Below are 22,231 nucleotides of genomic sequence, written 5' to 3' on the forward strand. Positions count from 1 at the left end.
AGTGTTCCTTCTTTTCAACTCTCCACCCAAATGTTACCATTGTAAATCAAGGTAGCAAAGTAAATTAACTACTGGCATTTAAATGTTTGCTGTCCCAAATATTTATTCCTTCCCACTCCCCCAATTTCTTTTATACAAAACAATGCTCATAAAAACAATAAATACTCATTCTTTGTCTACTAAAAATTTTAGATCAAAGTACTGTGTGGTCCAAATCCTGAATTGTAAAAAGTAATGTTTGTTCAGCAGGAAGCCTTCAACTTCCCAACAGCAACCTGACCAAATTTGGTTTCCAATTTTCTCTAAGCACTGAAGTGCTAGGTGTAGACATAATAATACGATTCACTCCACATTTGCATAATATACTTTACATCTGGAGTTTCATTTACCCCTTAACTGCATGATGTGCTAGAATGGGATGTATTTTGGTGTCAAGAAAAACCTGAATGTGCTGTCACTTGATGTTCTTATGAGGCTACAATTCAGTTTTGTCATGGGTAAGAACAAGAGGGTATGTATGCCTACTTCTCTGGGATGCTGTGATGATTGGGTGAAATAATACATCCATGACTGCTGCCCCACAGTGGGCCTGCCCATTGTTGCACGTGCCATACCATGTTGTTTTTCTATGTTTGTATATTAGCATCCCACCACTAGAATGTCTACTCCTCTGGGAAGGAACTAGGACCCCCTCTCTACCTCCTTCTGCAGCCTCAGAGTAGCTTCCACGTACATTCTTAAAAACTGATTTAAGCATACTGATTGTTGAATTCTTTTCTTGGGCTCACAAAAATTACTATACCCCATACCACTGCTCCCGAGCAAAAGGGCACTGGAGCCTCTATTTCCCCTGCCACATTCCTACTTCTGGAGCCCTATTCAGGCTGAACATTTACAGGAGCTCTGAGAACCTCTGGTTCCCTCAGCCTCTAGCCCTGAACCAAGCTAGGTTGGCACAAACTAGCCCCAAACTGCCCAGTGCCTCACTGTCCTTCATTCACTGCACTTCAGCTCCAGCCCCACCCCCGCATGCACACACGCACATCACTCCCAGGCGTAGGATGCCAGGCAGTCCACAGCTTTCCATCCAGGCTCTTCCACAGCACTCACCACTCACACTTTTCTGCTGGCCTGATTCCCTCTGCCCAGAGGGTGAGAACAGCTCTATGTTTCCCTGAGGTGGAAGCCCTACCCCAGAGCTTTTGTGTGTGCCTTGTTCAGTGACAAAGTTGTCCCTGGGGACATGCTCTTGAGTAACGAACTTGACAAACAACTTTAAAATGACTACCAACAATCCACTCTAGGGCAGATTATCCAAGGGTAGATACACACTGCCCACCCCCTGCAAACTCTTTTGTGGTCCTATAACTTCCCTTGGGCTCCTCTTTCAGGCAGTACGAGGAGAAATGACTGAGGTTCTTTCATAGTCTGGGTAAGTGGTTTTTGGTGAGGTGGACTACTCTCCTCGTAAATTATTCAGGAATGCATACTGATTGAAGCACTATTGAGCAACCAGTTGTGCTAGTTGCTACAAGGGAGATAATTATAAGACACAGCCCCTGCCTTCAGCAGCGTTATTAGAGGCACAGGTTCTATATAGGGCACAGGTTCCAAATCCCAGCTCTGCCACAAACTATCTGCATGACCCTTAGCCTAGCTCTGAGCGTCAGTTTTCATATCTGTGAAATGGAGATACTCTACAGATTGTTTCCAGGACTAGAAATCACATGTGTGATATGCAGGGCAAGCAGTGAATAGGGTGTAAATGACAGGTGTTTGTTTCTGTTTTGTTTCATTGTTTTCTGAATGCTTGTTAAGAGGTGCTGTCCATGCTCTCAGGAGACCTACCAACACGGGAAGGAAGAGGAGGCAAACACATCACCTAGTACTACAGTAGACTTCTCCACAGGGTAAAGTTCTAGGGTGGGGCCAAAGGAAGCTGCAGTCATGTCTCCCTGGGGTGGGGAAGTCCTTCATAGAAGAGATGACACAAGCTAGACCATGAAAGATATTTAAGCATAGCACAAGTGGTGAAGACTGGAGCGGCATTTCAGGTGCAGGGAAAGCCTGAGAAAAGGCCTAGAATACTGCATGGAGTTGAACACCTGGAGCCTATGGTGAAAGCCTGGGCCCTGTGATATGACTGTTGTGCGGGAGTGGACTGAGGGAGAATCAGAGGCAGAGCACGAAGCGATTTCTTGTAAGCAACTGAGGCAGGCAGTTGCTACTGAGCATGTTTTTCTTTTGATAATCTTTATTTTAATTGTAAAAACAACATATGCTCATTGTTAAAGAAAAATTACATAGTAAAGAAGTACAGGGAATAAAAAGCAAATGATCCTGCCCCATTCCCTACAGGTAAGAGTTTAATGTTTACCCTTCTGGATCTTTCATTAGAGAGTATTTTAGGCAGGAATATGCAATGACCAGATTTGTATTTAAAAAAAAAATCACTTTGGGGCCGGGCACAGTGGCTCATGCCTGTAATCCTAGCACTTTGGGAGGCCAAGGCAGGTGGATTGCCTGAGCTCAGGAGTTCAAGACCAGCCCGGGCAACATGGAGAAACCCCGTCTCTACTAAAAATACAAAAAATTAGCCAGACATGGTGTTGCGTGCCTATAATCACAGCTACTCAGGAGGCTGAGGCACAAGAATCGCTTGAACCTGGGAGGTGGAGGTTGCAATGAGTCGAGATCATGCCATTGCACTCCCACCTGGGTTACAGAGCGAGACTCTGTCTCAAAAAAAGAAAAAAAAATCACTTTGGGTAGAAGGTAGTGGACAGGGTGACTGAAGCCAGGGAGACTCCCCAAGTGATGGGGCAGTTCTTTCAGAGAGACAGTGAGAGTCTGTATGTACTGAGGCAGTGCTGGGGGCGCTTGGTTCCTCACCCATCATGCAGGTGAGGGAGCGAGAGGAATTATAAATGACACCCTGGTTTTGGCTTATATGAATGAAATTAGATGTATAGAAGAACCAGAGGTTTGCAGGGGGAAATTATGAGGATAGTTTTGGGCATGATGAGTTTGATGTGGCCATCAGACAAGCAGAAAAGTGTGTCCAAGGTCTGGGGCTTAGGAGAGAAATGTGGCTTAAAGAAGCAGATGTGGAATACTTTTCATGAGGGGGAGCTCACTGAGGGAGAACTGGGGAAGGCCTATACTTAAGAAGCAAGCAGAAACAGGAGACCTTTCCAGGGAGATGAAGGAGCAGACAGAGGAGGAGAAAGAGGAGAACAGTGTGATGGCGAATAGGAGAGAACTTCAGGAAAGATCAGGGGAGTCAAATGCTGTTCAGGGAACAAGGAGTCTGACGGAAGTGAGGGCCAGCTTTGCTGGTAGCAGTCATCAAGGAAGGGGCTGACAGTGGAGCAAGTTCAGTGCTTTGTTTATATTATCAGAAAAAGGCAAAGAGGAAATACGACACAATGTCCACGAGTGTTACTTCTAGGTGTCCAGATGACGGTGATTGCTATTTTCTTCTGCCCCCAGAAAAAGGGTGAGGGAGGAAGATGAAAGTACAACATTCCAAAAGGAAACCCTTTAAAATTACACAGATGAAGCAAGTTTATTCAACCTGCTTAAGCATTTAAAGTCTTAAGAGACGATACCAGCTTTATGAGGAATATGGCATAAAACAATACAGTCGTTACGTATTACTGCTTGCCATTTTGTACAGGCCACACATGAAGCACAGCATGAAACTTTCTGGTTCTTCCAAAAATCCTCCAGAGCTAGCTCAGGAACTCACAGCAGGTTTTTCCCCAAGCTTCAGCCATGTATGTCTATGATTTTTGCCATATCTCTTTACCACCAGTCTTATTATAAGCATTTTATTTAAACCAGTTGGTTGAAATAAAGTACTTCTTATATGGATCCAGTTATATCACAATAGTAAATGGAAAATCTAATATCACAAAAAATAGTGGGCAACTAAAAAATAAATATAATGAAGGAAAAAAACCCTCTTAGTATTAATTCTAACAAGATTCTCTCAACAACTCGAGGTTTCTAGCCTGAGGCCTGATCTAGCTCTCTGGTAAAAAGGGAAATAAACAGGCACTAGAAATGGTTAAAGATTTGCAGGTACTGTAGTTTGAGTTTTCCCAGAAGCAAACCTGTGACTAGAATTCAGTTGCAATTAGTTCACTTGAGAGGTGAAGGAAATGTGGAAACCCAATGAGGGAGGTGGGAAGTGAGGCAGAAAAGAGAAGGAAGCAATTGAATAACATATTATCAAGCCAGCTCTCACTCTGGACAACTAGAGCTTCATCCCTCTGAGGAAACTCAGGGAGCCAGTGTAAAACACACCTCAGAATTCGCCTACATGAAGAATGAGAGAGACAGGGTATTTATACACCAACTGCTGTTAGTCACTTGTTGAAGGTCAATCCTTAGGACATTAATTCCCCAGCATTCCTGGGCTGTCTTGTGGGCAGCAAAGCAGGTCTCATAGTCAAGAGAAGGCCTTGGGCAAAGAATATAAGGGCTGTAGGTGTAACTCTGGCAGGCATACACCCACTTGATAAAAGTGAAAAGGTATGGGCCAGGTTCCAACAGAGGCTGCTACAGGTACTAGACTGATAGAGAATAGAAAAGGAAATAGTTTTCTCATTATTTGAGTGAAAATAATTTACTGCTAGTCCTGTAAATCACTCAAAATCATTTCTCATACCACAAAGCCGAGGCTCCCCCACCCCTGGACACCTTCAAATACTCTTGTAAGGCCTGAAACGGCTCAGCAAGGATAAAGCCTGGCCCAACACCTGTCCTGAGGGGCCTGGCGGAATTCCATCCAGGCCACTGAAAAACAGAACTTTTCAGATATTTTGCTTACTCTTCTCCCTATCAATTAGAAATAGGCTCATAATACCTGCCTGCTCAATAGAGCATTCCAAAAAAGTCATCTCTAGAGAAGCAGGTCACATTGACAACAAAAACAAATGAGAGTATGACTGTTTACTTTTGAATGGAACTTTTACCTTTAAAAAAGGACCATCAAATGCCTTCTAATAACAGCTTCCCTGATTTGTTTAAAATATGATTTATTGTTTGTATGTATATTAAGCTATATCCATTTAGGAGATCACAACAATAATAAGAGGTAAAGTATATAGGTACTACGTGCTACGATACTTGTGTGTATGTATTTTTGTAGATATTCTTTCATTCAACAAACATTTATTGGATTCTATCTACAAGTCAGGAACTGTTCTAGGTACCTAGATTTATAGCAATGAAGGAAACAGACAAAAATCCCTTCCCTCCAGGGAATTACATTCTACTAGGGAAGATAGTCAAAAAAATAAATGAATAAAATATATAGGATGTCAGCTGGTAATAAGTACTACAAATATAGTGAGAAAAGAGGATAAAGAGTACCAACAGCTGGGAGAGGAGTTATAATTTTAAATAGGGTGATCAGGGAAGACCTTACTGACAAGGAATATTTGGAAAGACCTGAAGGAGGTGAGGGAGTGAGCCATGTGAAGATCTGGGGAAACATTACTATGGAGAAAGGAAATAGCCTCTGCAAAGATGCTGGGGTAAGAACATGCCCAAGATTTGAGAAAGCGAATAAACTCAAGTGGCCAATGCACAGAAAGCAAGGGGAACAGTGAGAGATGAGATCAGAAAAGTAAGAGGTGGGTGTAGATCACATAGGATCCTGCAGAACATTGGGAAATGGTAAGCTGCTGGGGCATTCTGAGCAGAGGAGGGACATAAACTGACCTAAGTTTGTAAACCAAAAATATGCTAAGCCTCCCAACTGACTGTATGGACCCCCTCTGTGCCAAGGGGATCCCAGAGAAACCCGAAAAACTGAATTCCCAGCCATAAGAGGAAGGGACGTCAGGCATGCCTGGTTATACCCCTCCCTTTCAGAGTTTAGGACAACTGACCAGCATTAACACTGAAATAGAGATCATAAGACTGACAGAAACAGACTCTTTGTGGCAATAAGATACCAAATTCCAACTTGATTCTGATATAGCATGACATGAGATAGAAGACTCTGAAGGAAATAAAGTGATTTTACCCTAAAATATATTCCTTTGACATATTTTGAAATGGTCCTAGAAAGCCCTCTCTTGGGGAAATTTGTATCTCTAGAAAATCTCCTTCCCTTTCTAGTTTTTCCTGGATCTAAAAGGGACTAAAGGAGAGTTTTGTTTTGAAAAGTTTTGAAAAGAGACATTTACCATCTATTCTAAGGCTGTTACCTGGAGGTTTAATCTAAATAACAAGAACCTCGGATTTCACAATCCTCCCTGCATCTTGACTCTAGTGTGTCTTTGTACTGACTTCAAGTCTAGACAAAGCTTAACTTTTTCAACCAACTGTCAATCCAAAAATCTTTGAATCAACCTGTGACCTATAAGTAACCCCCCTCATATTCTGATGTGTCCTGCCTTTTGGGGCCAAACCAATGTATACCTTACATGTATTGATCTATGTCTTTGTTGGTATCTTCTGTCTCCCTAAAATGTATAAAACCAAACTGCAGCCAGACATGGCAGCTCACACCTGTAATTCCAAAACTTTGGGAGGCCAAGGCAAACGGATCACTTGAGCCCAGAAGTTCGAGGCCAGGCTGGGCAACATGGCGAGACCTTGTCTCTACAAAAAATACAAAAATTAGCCAGGCATGGTGGTGTGTGCCTGTAGTCCCAGCTACTCAGGAAACTGAGGGGGGCAGACCACTTGAGCCCACAAGGTGGAGGATTTAGTAAGCCATGATCATGCCACTGCACTCCAAAAAACTGTAACCCAACCATGTGGACATACTTTCTCAGGACCTCTTAATACCGTTCCCCAGGCCTGGGTCACTCATATTGGCTAAGAATAAACCTCTTTAAATATTTTACAGAATTTGGCTTGTCATCAATAGTTTTAAGATCACTTTTTGAGCTTTGCAGACAATAGCAGGTATAGCATGGTAGAAACAGGGAGACCTGTTAGGAGGCTATTATAAATATCTAGATTAAAAATGATTGCAGCTTGAACTAGGCTGGTGAGAAGTAGCTGGTTCTGGTTATATTTCACAGGTAAATAATTTGTAGATAAGTCTGGGTGCAGTGGCTCAGGCCTATAATCCCAGCACTTTCGGAGGCCAAGGCGGGTGGATCACCTGTGGTCAGGAGTTCAAGACCAGCCTGGTCAACATGGTAAAACCCTATCTCTACTAAAAATACAAAATAAAAAATTAGCTGGGCGTGGTGGTGTACCCCTGTAATCCTAGCTACTCAGGAGGCTGAGGCAGGAGAATCGCTTGAGCCTGGGAGGCAGAGGTTGCAGTGAGCAGAGATTGTACCACCACACTCCAGCCTGGATGACAGAGCAAGACTCTGTCTCAAAAACAACAACAACAACAACAACAAAAGAATTTGTAGATAGATTGGATGTGGGGAGTGAAAGAGAAGGGTGAGGATGGCTCTAAGGCTCTTGGCATGAGCAACTGAAATAATAGATCTGCCATTTCCTGAGACAGAGAAGACTATGAAGGAACAGATTTGGGGAAAGATCCTAAGTTGGGTTTTGAAAATGTTGAGTTTCACATACCTATTAGACATCAAATAGAGGTTTGTAGGCAGCTGGATATGTAAGTCTGTAAATCTGGGGCTAGGTCTAGGCCAAAGATATAACTCAAAGTTGTTAGCATTTATAATATATTCAGAGGCATGAGACTGGATGAGGTCATCAGGAAATGAATTAGATAGAAAAGAGAAAGGGGTGAGAGACTGAGCTGTAGGGGCACTCCACCAAATACATAGAGGTCAGGAAGACAAAACAAGCAAAGGAGACTAACGAATGGCCCAGGAGATCCGGAAAGAACCAGAAGCTGGTGGCATCCTGGAAGTAAGGGAAGAAAGTGTTTGAAGAAAGTGTAATCAACTGTGTCAAATGCTAATTATGGGTCAAATAAGGGGGACGAGAATTGACCATCACATTTAGCAGTTTTGGTGGAGAGCTGGGGCAAAAAGCATGTCTGGAATGTGGTCCAAAGAGAAGGCAGAGGAGGAATGTATGTTCATTTGCTACCCACTTTGTGCCTATGATTTCAGTACTGTGTGGAACCTAAAGAAATGTCTAATTATTTCCTTGACAAAATAAAGCACGATTGAATATTAGCTCTTTTTGAATTAATTAATTTGGGTTTAAATAAAGTTTTTCTTCAACAGTGTTTTACCTAAGTTATTTAAATGATTGGTGTAATTCTCTACTTTTCACATGAACAAAATATTGGCTACATACTACAGTATGTGGGGTAGATGTGATGGATATTCTGCATATGTAGTCTCTATGGTAAGTTAACAAATGTTTTATGTAAGTCAGTAAGTCTCTCCTCTGTTCTCTTCTGGTGAGGCACCAATAATCCGGAAGATGAGAAAAAGGAGATAGTAGAAAGAAAAAGAGGAGCAAGCAATACTTCTGAATTATCTCCAACCTGCATGATGGAGTTAGTTCTATTTTAATCCAGTGTCAACATAATAGATGGACACAAAGTCAATTCATCAGTGTTCACAGTGAGGCTTGCAGCATAATTACTGAGTCATGGCACAATGTAAATTGAGTTACCAAAATAAAAAAAAGAAATTGCCCCCTTTTTCCTTTTAAATTAAATCTTGTGTCATGTTCCTGGTCAGATCTGGATACAATTCTGAGTTGTTAACTATATAAATTAGTTGTAATGTCTGTAATACCACTCTTATTTGATTGCAAATTCCTCTTTCATCTCACCAAGACTAGAAGAAACTATAAAGAAATAGGATATCACTCATCTTCTGATTAACTGAAAGTGAGGGCAGAGTTTTATTCAAAGGATCATATTTCTGGGCTAGAAATATAATTATTATTGCTTTATTTCTTTTTCTTTTTTCTTCTTTTTTTTTCTTCAATAAAAAAGGAGCAGAAAGAGACATTACAGCTGAAATAGAGTTACTTCCATGAAATGTTTCCTCCACAGTGCTGGGAGCCCTAAGATAACAGCCTTGTATTCAAATGTGAGAGGCAGAAAATGTAATTTACTTGAAGCATTAAGTGAAACAGAATAGGTTTTTTTTTAAATCATCCACAGTAAGTGAAATATTCATAGTAAGTAATGTACAATGTCCATTTGATTTTCAATATTTTTTCAATTTGCAACCAAGAAATAAATAGATATAATGACAATGATTTTCATTTAAAGCTCATTGTCGCTATTATTGGAATAATGAATATAATTAATCATAGAGCATTAACTCATATAGAAAACAAGCAGGCTTATCTTGGTTTACAAGTGAGTGAAAGAGATAAAAGTAAATATTTAGTTATTAAGTAAACTCTCTCTCCTGCTTTACTTCTTAGATTGTGCCTTATCTAATTGCTGTCTGTCCAACCGATATTCTCATAGAAATTAACCTTTTTTACTTTAATTTTCAGCTCACTTATTTCTAACTTACATAGCCACCAAGCAAAGGCATTTCTTACTAAGGTGACCTTCTGGTACCAATTCACCACTTTGGGCACCAAATCATCCTTCCTATCAATTCTAATTCCCTTCATTTTCAGGGGTCAAACTATGAAATTCTCACAGCAAACCAGTGGAAACAGTTTCTCAAGTGATTTCACACACCACATGCCACATGCTGCAGGGTCGATGAAGAGAGCGGGAGGGATGAAATGCACAGGGGCGCAACAGCAAGCAGCTCAAGAGTGTTTTGTGGGCCATACTTGGAGTAGATCCTTAACATTGTTTTCGCATTATTGTTTTTATTTCCCTCACAGCATGCAATGTCTTTTTGGACTACCAGGCTAGTAATCCCAGAAGTCATCTGACCTGAACCATGTTGCAATCCATTCCATAGTCCTCTTTAGGACAATTTTAACCTATATATTGATCACATTGTTTTGGCATGGACCTTTGAGCCCATATTTAAGTTAATTAAATTTTTTCCTTCCTGGAAGTTGAGGTTTATCTTCACCTTAGAAACAGAGAGGAAAGAGAAAGAGAAAAAGGGAGAGAGATAGAGAGAGAGAAAGAGAGATGAACTTCAGCTATTTCACAATAAGGGGGAAAAAAGTCAGACTACCTCCTATCTGTATTTTTTAACACTTCCCATAAAAGAAATTCAGGAAATGCTATCTTTTTTACAGTAAGTACAATATTGTGCCACAGCCAAAAGATGTTCCTGTTTGCTGTGTTCAACTGCATGTTGAACCGACAGAGGCCAGAGGAATGCTAAGCCTAGAAGGTAAGTGCAGGGGGCATGCACAAATCCACGTTGCTCTCCTGTGCTTCTGCACCCACCAAAGAGCCTCATGTTCCCAAGTCACTGGCACACAGCTGCCTCTGGAAATCACCCCATCGGGTCCTTAGTCACTTGCTCTCCTAATACCCTTCCCCAAACATCCATGTCTGGAGCAAACCAAGACCTCATCTGACTGTCAGTCTGTTGAGACCACAGACATTTCACTTACTACAATGAAAAACAGTTTATAATACAAATTATTTCATGCAATTTACTTGGTCAGTGTTTCAATTCAGCACTTTGATAGCCAATCCAATAACCTGAGTTCCATTTCTCTCCTTCCTATTAAGTACATTACAGTATTAGCATGTTTTCTAGAAAGGCATACTCTAAGGTGACAAGTTGTTCAGATAGAGAAAATAAATTACAGAGTTAAGGAATATATCCAAAGCAACCAGTAAGAAAACCACAAACGACCAACAAATGATATTTCACCAAAAATGTAGCTTAAGAAGTTGCTTTGAAATAAGTTCATCCCATAGGGGAAATTTCTGGGATGACTGAAATGTTCTATATTGTGATGGAGTGATAGTTTCACAGATGTATATATTAATCAAAACACTTTGGGGAGTCTTTCAGAATCACCTGTGACTCTGAGGGCTGCCCAATTTAAAAACACACACACACACACGTTTATTTGTACACTTTGTACACTTAAGACCTATGCATTTCATTGTGTTTAAATTTTTATCTTAAAAAAAAACAGCCCATCTTTCTGATCGTTATAAACCAGGGGTGTCCAATCTTTTGGCTTCCCTGGGCCACAGTGGAAGAATTGTCTTGGGCCACACATACAATATACTAACAATAGCTGATGAGCTAAAAAATAAAATAAATCATAATATTTTAAGAAAGTTTACGAATTCATATTTGGCTGCATTCAAAGTTGTCCTGGGCCATATGTGGGCTGTAGGCCATGGGTTGGACAAGCTTGCTGTAAACTCTCAGGGCCCTTTTGTATTGACCTCTGCGTGACCAGCAGGTGGCCCTGAAATTGTGTCTGCTATAATGCACTGGCTCTAATACTGCCCCCAGTTCCTGACACTCTTCTTCTGTGATTTACTAATTTTTGCTGTTGTCAAAATTACCCAAGATCAGCTCTTTCACTTTTTAAGATATTTTTATCACATAACATTTAAAATTATATTTTATTACTTTAACAATGTTGGTTTATTGCATATAAAATTTTCCAAATGCAGCCAGGTGCGGTGTCTCATGCCTGTAATCCCAGCATTTTGGGAGGTCGAGGCGGGTGGATCACCTTAGGTCAGGAGTTTGATACCAGCCTGGCCAACATGGTGAAACACCGTCTCTACTAAAAATACAAAAATTAGCCGGGCATGGTGGCGCACATCTGTAATCCCAGCTACTCAGGAGGCTGAGGCAGGAGAATCGCTTGAACCTGGGAGGCAGAAGTTGCAGTGAGCCGAGATTTTGCCACTGCACTCCAGCCTGGGTGACAGAGTAAGACTCTGTCTCAAAGAAAAAAAAAAATTTCTAAAAGCACAAAAAATTAAAAATCACAATAAAAATCTCCACTATTCAGAGAAAACTACTATTAGTATCTTACTGTCTATCCTTCCAGATATAGTCAACAGATATTGACTAAGTGCCTACTTTGTGCCAGGAATTGTTCTAGACATCAGAAATACTGTGGTAAACAAAACAGTGCCTCTGCTCATAGAGTTTACATTCTAATAAATGATCTGTAGACATAAACTTTTAAAAATGAGGTATGATTGCACTTATTCACTTATAACTTTCTTTTTTAACTTAGCAATGTATCACTAATATCTTCATGTGAATAAAAATAATTGAGCATCATTATCAAAGCTGTGTGGTATTTCACCATCAAGCTATATTAGAATTTCACAAATCCACAGCTAGACCTTTCCAAGTTTTTCAAAGTTATAAATGCTTCTTTTTCTTCCTCCTCATCTTCTTCTTCCTCTTCTCCTCTTCCTCTTTCTTCCTTCTCTTCCCTGCTCGTTTTCTTCTCCTTCTTCCTCTTCTCCTCTTACTCCTCCTCTTCCTCTTTCTTCTCTTCTTTTCCTCCTTCTTCCTTCTCTTCCCTCCTCTTCTTCTTCATCTCCTCTTCCTCTTTCTCTACTTATTTTTCTCCTCCTTCCTTCTCTTCCCTCCTCCTCCTTTCTTCATCCTTTCTCTTTTCCTCTTCCTTTTTCTTCCTCTTCTCTTCCTTTTCTTCTTCCTCTTCTCCTCTTCCTTTTCTTCTTCCTTCTCTTCCTTCCTCGTTTTCTTCTCCTTCTTCCTCTTCTCCTCTTACTCCTCCTCTTCCTCTTCTCCTCTTCCATTCTTTTTTCTCCTTCTTCCTTCTCTTCCTTCCTCCTCCTCCTTTTCATCTCATTTTTCTTCCCCTTCTCCTCTTCTTCTTTCTTCTCTCCTTTCTCCTTCTTCTTCCTTCTCTTCCCTCCTCCTCTTTTTTCTTCCTCTTCTCTTCTTCCTTTTTCTCCTTCTTCCTTCTCTTCCCTCCTCCTCCTTTTCTTTTTGCTTCCTCTTCTCTTCCTCTTTTTTCTCCTTCTTCTTCCTTCTCTTCCCTCCTCCTCCTCCAATTCTTTCTTCTTCTTCTTCCTCTTCTCCTCCTCTTCTTCTTCCTCTTCTCTTCCTCCTTCTTTTCTTCTCCTTCTCCTTCTTTCTTTTTTTGAGGTGGGATCCCACTCTGATGCCCAGGCAAGAGTGCAGTGGCATGATCATAGCTCACTGAAGCCTCGAACTCCTGGGCTCAAGTGCTCTTCTTGCCTTAGCCTCCTGACTAGCTGGAACTACTGGCGCACACAACCATATCCAGCTAATTTGTTTTTAGAGGTGGGGTCTTGCTATGTTGGCCAGGCTGGTCTTGAATTCCTGGCTTCAAGCAATCCTCTTGCCTTGATTCCAAAGTGCTGGAATTACAGGTGTGAGCCACTGTGCGCAGCCTACTCTCTGTACTTCAATGAAAATCTATGGTTCACTTTTATTTTTATTTTTTTTTCTTGAGATGGAGTTTCGCTCTTGTCACCCAGGCTGCAGTGCAATGGCACGATCTCAGCTCACTGCAACCTCCTCCTCCTGGGTTCAAGCAATTCTCCTGCCTCAGCCTCCTGAGTAGCTGAGATTACAGGTGCTTGACACCACGACCAGCTAATTTTTGTATTTCAGTAGAGACAGGGTTTCATCATGTGGGCCAGGCTGGTCTCGAACTCCTGACCTCAGGTGATCCTCCCGCCTTGGCGTCCCAAAGTGCTGGGATTACAGGTGTGAGCCACCGTGCCCAGCCTATGGGTCATTTTTAGTCACAGTAAAGGATAGTATGTTTATGTAATACTTCTCTACCATAAAAGCACATCAAGGCTTTAGAGGTACATCTCTCAACAAAAGAGTCTTTACCCATTTCTTCCAGAAAATGACCCTGCTCTTTTGTTCATCCTCCTCCTCTTATTGCATCAGGTTTAAATCTCTGAAATGGAGGGGAATGACTTTTGCAACTAAAAGAATTTGCTAGGCCTAAGGCCAATGCCTTATTAAAGTATTTTAGTGAAAAGGCACAGGACAGAATAGACTTACTATTATATCTGGCCCATGTATACCAAGAAGCAGTTCAGGAATTGTATCTGAAAATGAAATCTGCAGTGGGAGTAGACACTCTCCATGGTATATATTTCTGGAGAAACTTTTGATCCTGGATGACTCTTATAGAACTGCAGGTTTGGCAGTTTTACAGGGAGGAGAAAGTTATTCTAGAGAATATGATACAGAAAACCTTCAACTTATGTATTTCCTAAAGTTCAATGGTAAATCTATTATTTACAATGTAGAAAAGTACTCAACTCAGCAACATACGAGAACCACAACTATTCATTGCACACCTCTGTTATGGGCAAAGCACTGTTATAATACACTTAAAATGATTATAATCTCAAGTTACTTCACCAAGACTTATTTCACCCTCCGTAAGTTGAAAGTCTGAATTTGCCATGAAAAATAGTATATAACAGTATATTGGTATGATATTCTTTGATATATTTTTGATCACCTACTGTTTTGAGGGAAATGTGTAAGGCAGTATGGGGGTTACAAAGATGAATCTGACAAAAACTTGTCATTAAAGAGTTGACTGGCTGCATACAGTAGCCTCTAGCCATACTCAAGCACTCAAAATGTGGCCAGTTAGAACCGAATCGTGCTGTAAGTTGCCGGGCACAGTGGCTCACGCCTGTAATCCCAGCACTTTGGGAGGCTGAGGCGGGCAGATCACGAGGTCAGGAGATCGAGACCATCCTGGCTAACACGATGAAACCCCATCTCTATTAAAAATACAAAAAGAAAAAAAAATAGCCAGGTGGTGGCAGGCACCTGTAGTCCCAGCTACTCGGGAGGCTGAGGCAGGAGAATGGCGTGAACCCAGGAGGTGGAGCTTGCAGTGAGCCGAGATCGCGCCACTGCACTCCAGCCTGGGCACAGAGCAAGACTCTGTCTCAAAAGAAAAAAAGGAAAAAAAAAGAACTGAATCTTGCTGTAAGTAAACTGCACTGGATTTCAAAGACTTAATATGAAAAAAGAATGTAAAATCTTTCATTAGTGAGTTTTTATAATGATTATATATTAAAATGGTAATAATTTCAACATTTGGGTTAAATAAAAGGTATTATTAAATTAATTTAATCTGTTTCTAGCTTTTTAAAATTACATATGTGACTTGCATTATATTTCATTTGGCAGTGCTGATCTGCATAATTATAGTTATCACCTACTGAGTGTATCTACTGTATGCCAGGTAATTTTATATCAATTATTTGTAATCTTCCATAAGGGAAGTATTCCAGATAAGAAACCTGAGGTTGTCAAAGGCATGTTAATTTATTCTTCTACACACCTTGCTAGTATATTTTCTATATACCAAGAGCTGCCACAGGAAGTAAGGATAAACAAAATCCCTACCCTCATGGAACTTATGAACCAGTGTGAGAAAGCTAATAAGTACAGTAAGTAAGTATAAAAAATAGGCCAGGCAGTGACAGTAAAAGAAGATGAAGTCCATAAAAAAAATGGAGAGTGACCGGAATTGGAGTGAAGGCAGAAGGTTTGGGGGGATGGCTATTTTTTAAGATAACAAGCTCTAAGAAGGGACTATCTGAAGTCAGGGAGTGAGCCCTGTGAACATCTACCTGGCCAGGAGCTTCTGGGCAGAGGCAACAAGGACTGAGGTGTATAGTGTGTGTGTGTGTGTGTGTGTGTGTGTGTGTATACATGTGCATGCATGTGCTTTGCACTCTGAAGGAAGAGCTGGAGAGCCAGTGGTGCTAGTGAGCAGTGAGCAAGAGGAAGCCAGGAAACAGCTCACATAGGGACTTGGAAGCCACAAGTAGGAAATGTTAAAGGATGACTTTGGCTGCTCTATGAGGCACAGACTATTGTGGGGCATGCATGGAACTTAGCAAGAATGGACGCCAGAGCACTTTGAGAGGTCAAGGTGGGTGGATTGCTTGAGGTCAGGAGTTCAAGACCAGCCTGGCCAACACAAAACCCCATTTCTACTAAAAATACAAAAAGCCAAGTGTGGTGGTGCACACCTGTAGTCCCAACTACTTGGGAGGCTGAGGCACGAGAATCACTTGAACCTGGGAGGCAGAGGTTACAGTGAGCCGAGTTCACACCACTGCACTCCAGCCTGGGCGACAGTGGGAGACTGTCTGGGAAAAAAAAAAAAAAAAGAATGAAAGCCAGAGACTCGTTAAGAGGCAACTGCAAAGGTGCAGGACAGGGAGGGCTAACAGTGAGAGAGCAAGAGCTTCAACAAGGTCTGTCTTACTCAGCCACTGTGAGATACAAAGCAAAACAATGTAAAAATTATCCTAGTAATTTGAACTGCAAAAATCAAATATCTCAGTAATTCAAATGAATCTCAAAATATATTTGGCAGTCTGTGGTTATCAGAACTGGCAGTCAAAAATTACCGTCTAACCTCATAGGATAGTAGTTTATCTCTGTCCTTTGCTTTCTGCCAATTTAACCTAAGGGAAGTGGACTTGAGATCTGTTAATTGGCTGAGCGGGACTGCAGGACCTTTAAGTCACATTCAGATAAGGCAAATTAGCTTTATTTTTGCCAAAGAAAAGTGTTTGGTGGAGCCAGGTGACAATTTTGCAGCCTAAACTATTTGCACTGGCTCTCTCTACCATCTGAATTCACTCCCATCATTGTTAATTCTGAGTTTAAGCGTAGCCATACAAGCAAGACAAAGCTAAGGAAGGAACTAGGAATTGGCTGTGTCTTGGATAAATGTATATATGAGTACAGGTAACCTCACTCAAGGAGTCTGTTTTTATGGACAGAAGTGCTTTAAAACAGAAAGCATCCTCAAGGTCAAATGTCATACAGGCCAAGTTCTTCCTCTGAGAGGTAAACAAGGATTTAAAGCAGTTACCCAGTTTCAAATGAAAACAAATACAAACCATTCCCAAGGACACTCAAAAGTCATGTCATGAGAAAAAGGAGGCTCAATCCTGATGCTCTGGGTTGGTTTATATACTTTGATGGAACTCACTAGAAAATTGTTCAACTCCATATTTCACTGTGCCTTTGTAGGATGTGTTTTCTGGGCACTGGATGTAGATCTTGTCAATCAGGCACTTTCCTGGAGCACTAAAATGTACAGATTACACACATCAAAGGCAGGCTGCAACCACTGTAGCTGAAATTTACACAAATCTATGCGGCTAGTAACTGGATAAACAATGAGACTAATGACCTTGTTCTGCATTAATCTCCCTATGGCTCAGTTGGTACTGCAAGAAGGTTGTGGCTTTGGCTTCTAGCCCCAAACCAGGCATTACGTGCTTGCCCAATGCCAACAGAGCCCAGGAAGCCTCAGAATACAGCCCCAGTCCATCCATTTTATGAGGTACATTTACCACAATTCAAGAAACACATCCATTACTACATCCACCCAGGAAAGAGATTTATAAAAATAAGTAAATTCCTTGGCCATGCCTCCCCTTTCAGGGAGTTTACTTTCTTATAGAAGGCCCCAGGTTTTCCTTAAGTGTTTTCAGGGTCTCTCCATTGCCCCCCAAAAGCAAGATAGAATCCTTGATCTATGTTCCTGTTTTGGTCAAGAATAAATTTCAAAAAGGCTGCATCTGTAAAGAAAAGAGAAAGGAAGAATTGAAGTTGACCAGTGAACTTGATCAGCATCCACTTTTAATTTAGGACATTTGGGGAAAGGTACATTGAAAATAGAAGGTGCTTGGGCGGGCGCAGTGGCTCACGCCTGTAATCCCAGCACTTTGGGAGGCCGAGGTGGGCGGATCACCTGAGGTCAGGAGTTTGAGACCAGCCTGGCCAATACGGCGAAACCCCATCTCTACTAAAAATACAAAAATTAGCCAGGCATGGTGGCAAGTGCCTATAATCCCAGCTACTTGGGAGGCTGAGGCAGGAGAATCACTTGAACCTGGAAGGTGGTGGTTGCAGTGAGCCGAAATCATGCCACTGCACTCCAGCCTGGGTGACAAAGCGAGACTCTGTCTCAAAAAAAAAAAAAAAAAAGAAAATAGAAGGTGCTTTCTAAGTGCCAATTAAAATTGCTATAGAGTCCCTTCCATACAATTGGCAAAGGCTGAGGGTTGCTGCTGGCAGGAAGCAGCTGAAGGAGATGGAGCATCTCAGGAGGAGTCTGCACCCTGGGCAGCCTTGGGCCATGCCAAAGGGACCTAGGAACCCTGGAACCCCACCCACCTCCCAGCCCTGCTGCTTTTGTAACTTTGTACACAGGTCACACTGAAAAGCTTATATTGGAAAATGGCTCCCAATGAGCCCAGGAAATGGCTCCCTTGGTGGGGTTACCTTAGGTTAGAAAGGATCACACTGAAGTACATTCAGCTAAATGCCCTATGTACTACACCTGTGGTACTCCTGTCACTTCCCAGCCAGCCCTAGCAATAATCTTTACTGCATTGTAAACTTGAGATACTTCTGTCTGGGATACATAATCACAGTCTATTCTAAAACACAGATTTTTGTGGCACTTACACAGTCCCAAGAAACAACTCATATATACCTTTCTAGTCACTCTCCCCACCTGTGAGTCCTTACAACTGTTGTTGGGGGTATTTTATCCACATAAACATTACTGCTTTCTCAAGCCATTATACTAAGACTGTTTTCAGAGCTGCTGTAATGTGTGTTAAATGTCCCACAAAAAGATATTGTTTTCAGTGTTATTTTCTTCATTCATTTATGAATTCGTTAAAGAGCCCAACATAAACACGAGTTAAGGCATATTCACCCTGTTCTTAAAATGTTGTCTCATCACACTCACTTGGGGGGTAACAACCGCTTCAATGATTTTGGTGGCCTTTGTAACACAACTGATGGAGGCGTGGAGATGGTCCATAGCATGGACGTGAGAGTGTAACACTGTCCCCATTTGCTCCTGTGGTAAGGGTTTCTAGAGCTTCAGAAGTTTTTGGTTTTGCAACTTAACAGGTCCCCTTAAAAGGATCATCTTTGCTTCATGGACTAATAATATCTTACATTTGTATATACTTTCACATGCATTATCTCACTTAATAGTACGGTATTATTATATCCACTTTTTCAGAGAGGAAACAGACTCTGCGAAAGGTTAAATGGCTTGCCTAAGGTTACCAATGGCATGAGAAGGAGTGGCAGGGCCCATCTCCAACCCAGGATTTCTGATTCTTCGTATCACAGTATTTCAAAGCTGTCTCTTTATTTTAGTTACTTCCATAACAACAGAAGTGAAGGGACCTACAGTTTTTTAACCACAAAAACACAAAGGTTTCTGACTGGTGAGTGGCCTATAGGAAAAGATCTCTGCAGTCTATCGACGCGAGGGTTTCAAATCATAGGGATCAACTGTGACAGTAAGTACTTTGATAAAAATATTAACATTGGTTTTCCAGAATCTAACTTCTGTGAAAGAAAACTATACGGTGCACCATATCATGTGTAGAAAAACAGGACCACTATACACAACAAACATATCCACACGTGTTGTGTCAAAGTTCTCTTCCCAAATGTGGCCGCAGAAGAAAGTGCGAAGCATGCTGAAATAAGACAATATTTACGGCTGAGGAAATTCGGCTTCACATACCGGTAATTATGAACAAGATATTTTCCCTAATAAAATTACTCCAAAACGAAATATAGAGAAACTGTTTCCCTATGTTCTCTTTATTTTATACCATGTGCTCAAGAATGGTCACAGAAAAGAGTCAAAGAGAGCAGAGAGAGAAAGAAAGAGAGCTATATAGAGAGCCGGCCTCTGCTGAGGGTTGGTTTTGCTTTAGAAACTGAAATGTGTCCAGGCTTGATTTTTATTTTCAATTCACATTTCAGATCCAGCTCCCCAAACTCTTTGATCTTTCTCCCTGTCTCCTTACCCGGAAGAGAACCCTTGGCCTTCTCAGCTGGGAGCTGGGAGCACACGTGGAAAGACTGGCTCAGATCCATATTCTTGCCAAATTTAGTCACACAAAGGGGCCTGCGAGGGAAAAAAGAAAGGATGAAAGCGGCAGCCGCCGCGACTTCAAAGGCCGCGCCGCCGCGCCGGGCCCTGCGCAGGCGCCGCCCTCAGCCGATATAAGGCGCGGCTCGTGCGCGCGGGCAGCCTTTCCGCGCGCGTCCCCGACCCGGGGGGCGGGCCGAGGGACACGGAGGGCCGGGGCGAGGAGGGCGAAGGGCTGGACGCTGCGGCCGTGCTACCCGCCGGCCTTCCAAGGCCGGTCCCCATGCCAAGTTCAGGCGCCTGAGAAAAGTTTTTCAGAAAAGAGGGGCAAGAATGTCACGTCCTGCCCACGAAATGAGCAGTCCTGTGGCCCGCAAAATGACTCCAGCTCCCACCTTCATTCCAGCTCCGTTCTAGGCATTCCCCGTGCTTGGGAGCTTGGGTTCCCGTCGCGGAGCGCAGCCCAGCGACTGGGGCGCGTGGCCGGGCCCTGTCTGGCTCCTTCGGCTTCCTTGTGCCCGCCTTGCGTTCCTGGTTCCCGTGCGCTCCCCTACCGGCGCGATTCCTCTCCCCCTTGGGCAGCCTTAGGACGTGTGCCCTCGCCTCCCAGCTGGCAGAGGGGCGGTCTGCAGAGCGGGGTGGGATGCACCCCTTCCCCGCGGGCCGCGGGAGGAAGCGGCCCACCGGACAGCCGCGCCCTGGACCCCCACCCAGCGAGGCAGGGACGCAGGGCTCGGCCTGCACTGGCCCAGCGCTGGGAAAGCCGCAGGAGGGCGCGAGGGGTGGCGGACCCCGCTCGCTGGAGCCCCGCGAGGCTGCGCGTGGCTGTAGACGCCAACGGGCGCCGGCCCTGCGGAAGTCCGACGTCCGCAGGCGGCCGGATTTGGGAACGACTTTTTCACGGTCCCACGAGTTCCCTGATACCCCGGAGGGTGGGGGGTTGAGTTTGTTTGTCTTTAGGAGGCGGCAAGAAGAAGCGGAAGAACCCCTGGGACACAAACTGCCATTTCCCTCGCCCCTCTTCTCTCCTTTTCCGCGAAGTCCGTTAAACTGAAGATGCCCACAGCTTTCCTCTCCGGGTGAAGCCGGGGTGGGAAATAGAGGGGGTCGGGGTTCCGCCTCTGGAGTCATATTATTCGTTTTCTAGCCCTTCTCCCTGGCTCCTGAGTATCCTCTTCCGTAGGCCCCGCCACCTCCTTCCTTTGGGATCCCACCAAAGTTGTAGCTGGGAGAGAGTCCAGGCCACACAAAGGGGAAGACCCGGAGCCTGGGCGGGGGTTAGGACCGAGGGGGCGGAGAGGACCCGAGGGGCACCGTGCTTTTCTCTCGTCCTTGTAATTAAGGACTCACTGGACTGTCTGTAGCTGACTCGAGTTGGCAGCAAAATCGCCGGGGGGAGGGGCTTTCTGGTGTGAGTGGGGGTCACTGCCCTGGCTCTCCTGCCGGCTCCCGAGCGGGGCTGGGCTCCGCTTACCCCGTGGGCAGCGAGGCCGTCTCTTCTCCCCCGCTCCTCTGTTCTTGTGCGGGGTGGGCGCCTCGCCCCCCACGCGCAGTTGAGGCGACGGCGCCCGATGTAGGAGGAAGTGTTGATATAAAACAAGTTTGTTCCCAAACTAAACCCAAACCAAGCAAAGCCACCAGGAGGGGAAAAACCAACAGCAATCCAGCCAGCCCCTAGCAATTGTTTTCACGGTCGAAATTAAATCACATCAAAACGCCCCCTGAAACCCACATCCTGAAGGAGTGAACCTACAACAGCCAACCTCCAGTCGTTCGCTCGAGTTCACACGAACAACTTGCCTCTAACATCCGAGGGAAGGGGGCGGCGGGCGGCGGGTGCCTCTCCCGCACCGCACCCACCACATCCCGGACCTGGGATCCCACTCGTACCCGAAGAGGCGGCTGCTTATGTTAATATCAGCCCCCACACAAATTAGAAAAGACCGCCCGGTGACAGAATTGCTTATGCCAGGAACTACACTGAATCCGTAAGGGAGGGGGAAGAACGTCTTCCCGGGGTTATTTCGCCCCTCCTGCGTCCTCCTGCTTTTTCCAAAAGAAAGACTTCACGTGGAAATGTCAACGTCTCTCCCAAACGAAGCTTTACAAATTCGGGGCGCATGGTTTTTACTAAAGCCCCTTCTAAGTGCTGCTCATCAGAAGATTTACAACAATGCTAAAGACAATCAGCTAACACCAGTTACACCACTGTAAGGAAAACAGCCACGCAAATAGAGCAAGGTGCTGGGTGATTTCGTTAGAAACAACGTTTTCAATGGACGGGGTCTCAGTAAAATACCAAACGCAGCCCCCTATGCTTGGCCCTTCAAGTAAACAGTTTCCACTGGTTATTGTTCTAAAAATTCCCATCTTCTTGAGCTTCTAATCTTCAGGAAACCTGGAGCATAGGCTCCAAATGACTCGGGGAATCCAGAGTTCACATGAAGGAGAAAGTGGGATTTGAATTAGT

At 43.4% G+C, this 22,231-nt stretch overlaps 1 protein-coding gene across 6 annotated transcripts in view; it reads right to left on the reverse strand.

Moving 5' to 3' along the window:
* LOC129492013 (uncharacterized) overlaps positions 1-21,258 on the reverse strand; it is a 164,831-nt gene extending 143,573 nt beyond the window's left edge. The window contains exons 1-3 of one of the 6 annotated variants that reach the window (XR_008660692.2): positions 20,157-20,493; positions 19,697-19,797; positions 16,834-16,931 (exon numbers count right to left, since the gene is read on the reverse strand). Coding sequence is in view for 1 of the 6 variants with exons in the window: in XM_055296787.2 (XP_055152762.2) it covers positions 19,784-19,797; positions 20,157-20,892 (750 nt within the window). In the remaining 5 variants the exon portion in view is untranslated. Of the gene's footprint in view, positions 1-13,853; positions 14,005-16,790; positions 17,429-19,012; positions 19,361-19,696; positions 19,798-20,156 lie in introns of those variants that run through there. The other 5 variants (XM_055296787.2, XR_010114042.1, XR_008660693.2 and 2 more) reach the window with 5 other exon arrangements.
* Between the last annotated feature and the right edge of the window lie 973 nt (positions 21,259-22,231).

The sequence above is a fragment of the Symphalangus syndactylus genome, chromosome 10 (assembly GCF_028878055.3).
Source record: "Symphalangus syndactylus isolate Jambi chromosome 10, NHGRI_mSymSyn1-v2.1_pri, whole genome shotgun sequence".
NCBI lineage: Eukaryota > Metazoa > Chordata > Mammalia > Primates > Hylobatidae > Symphalangus > Symphalangus syndactylus.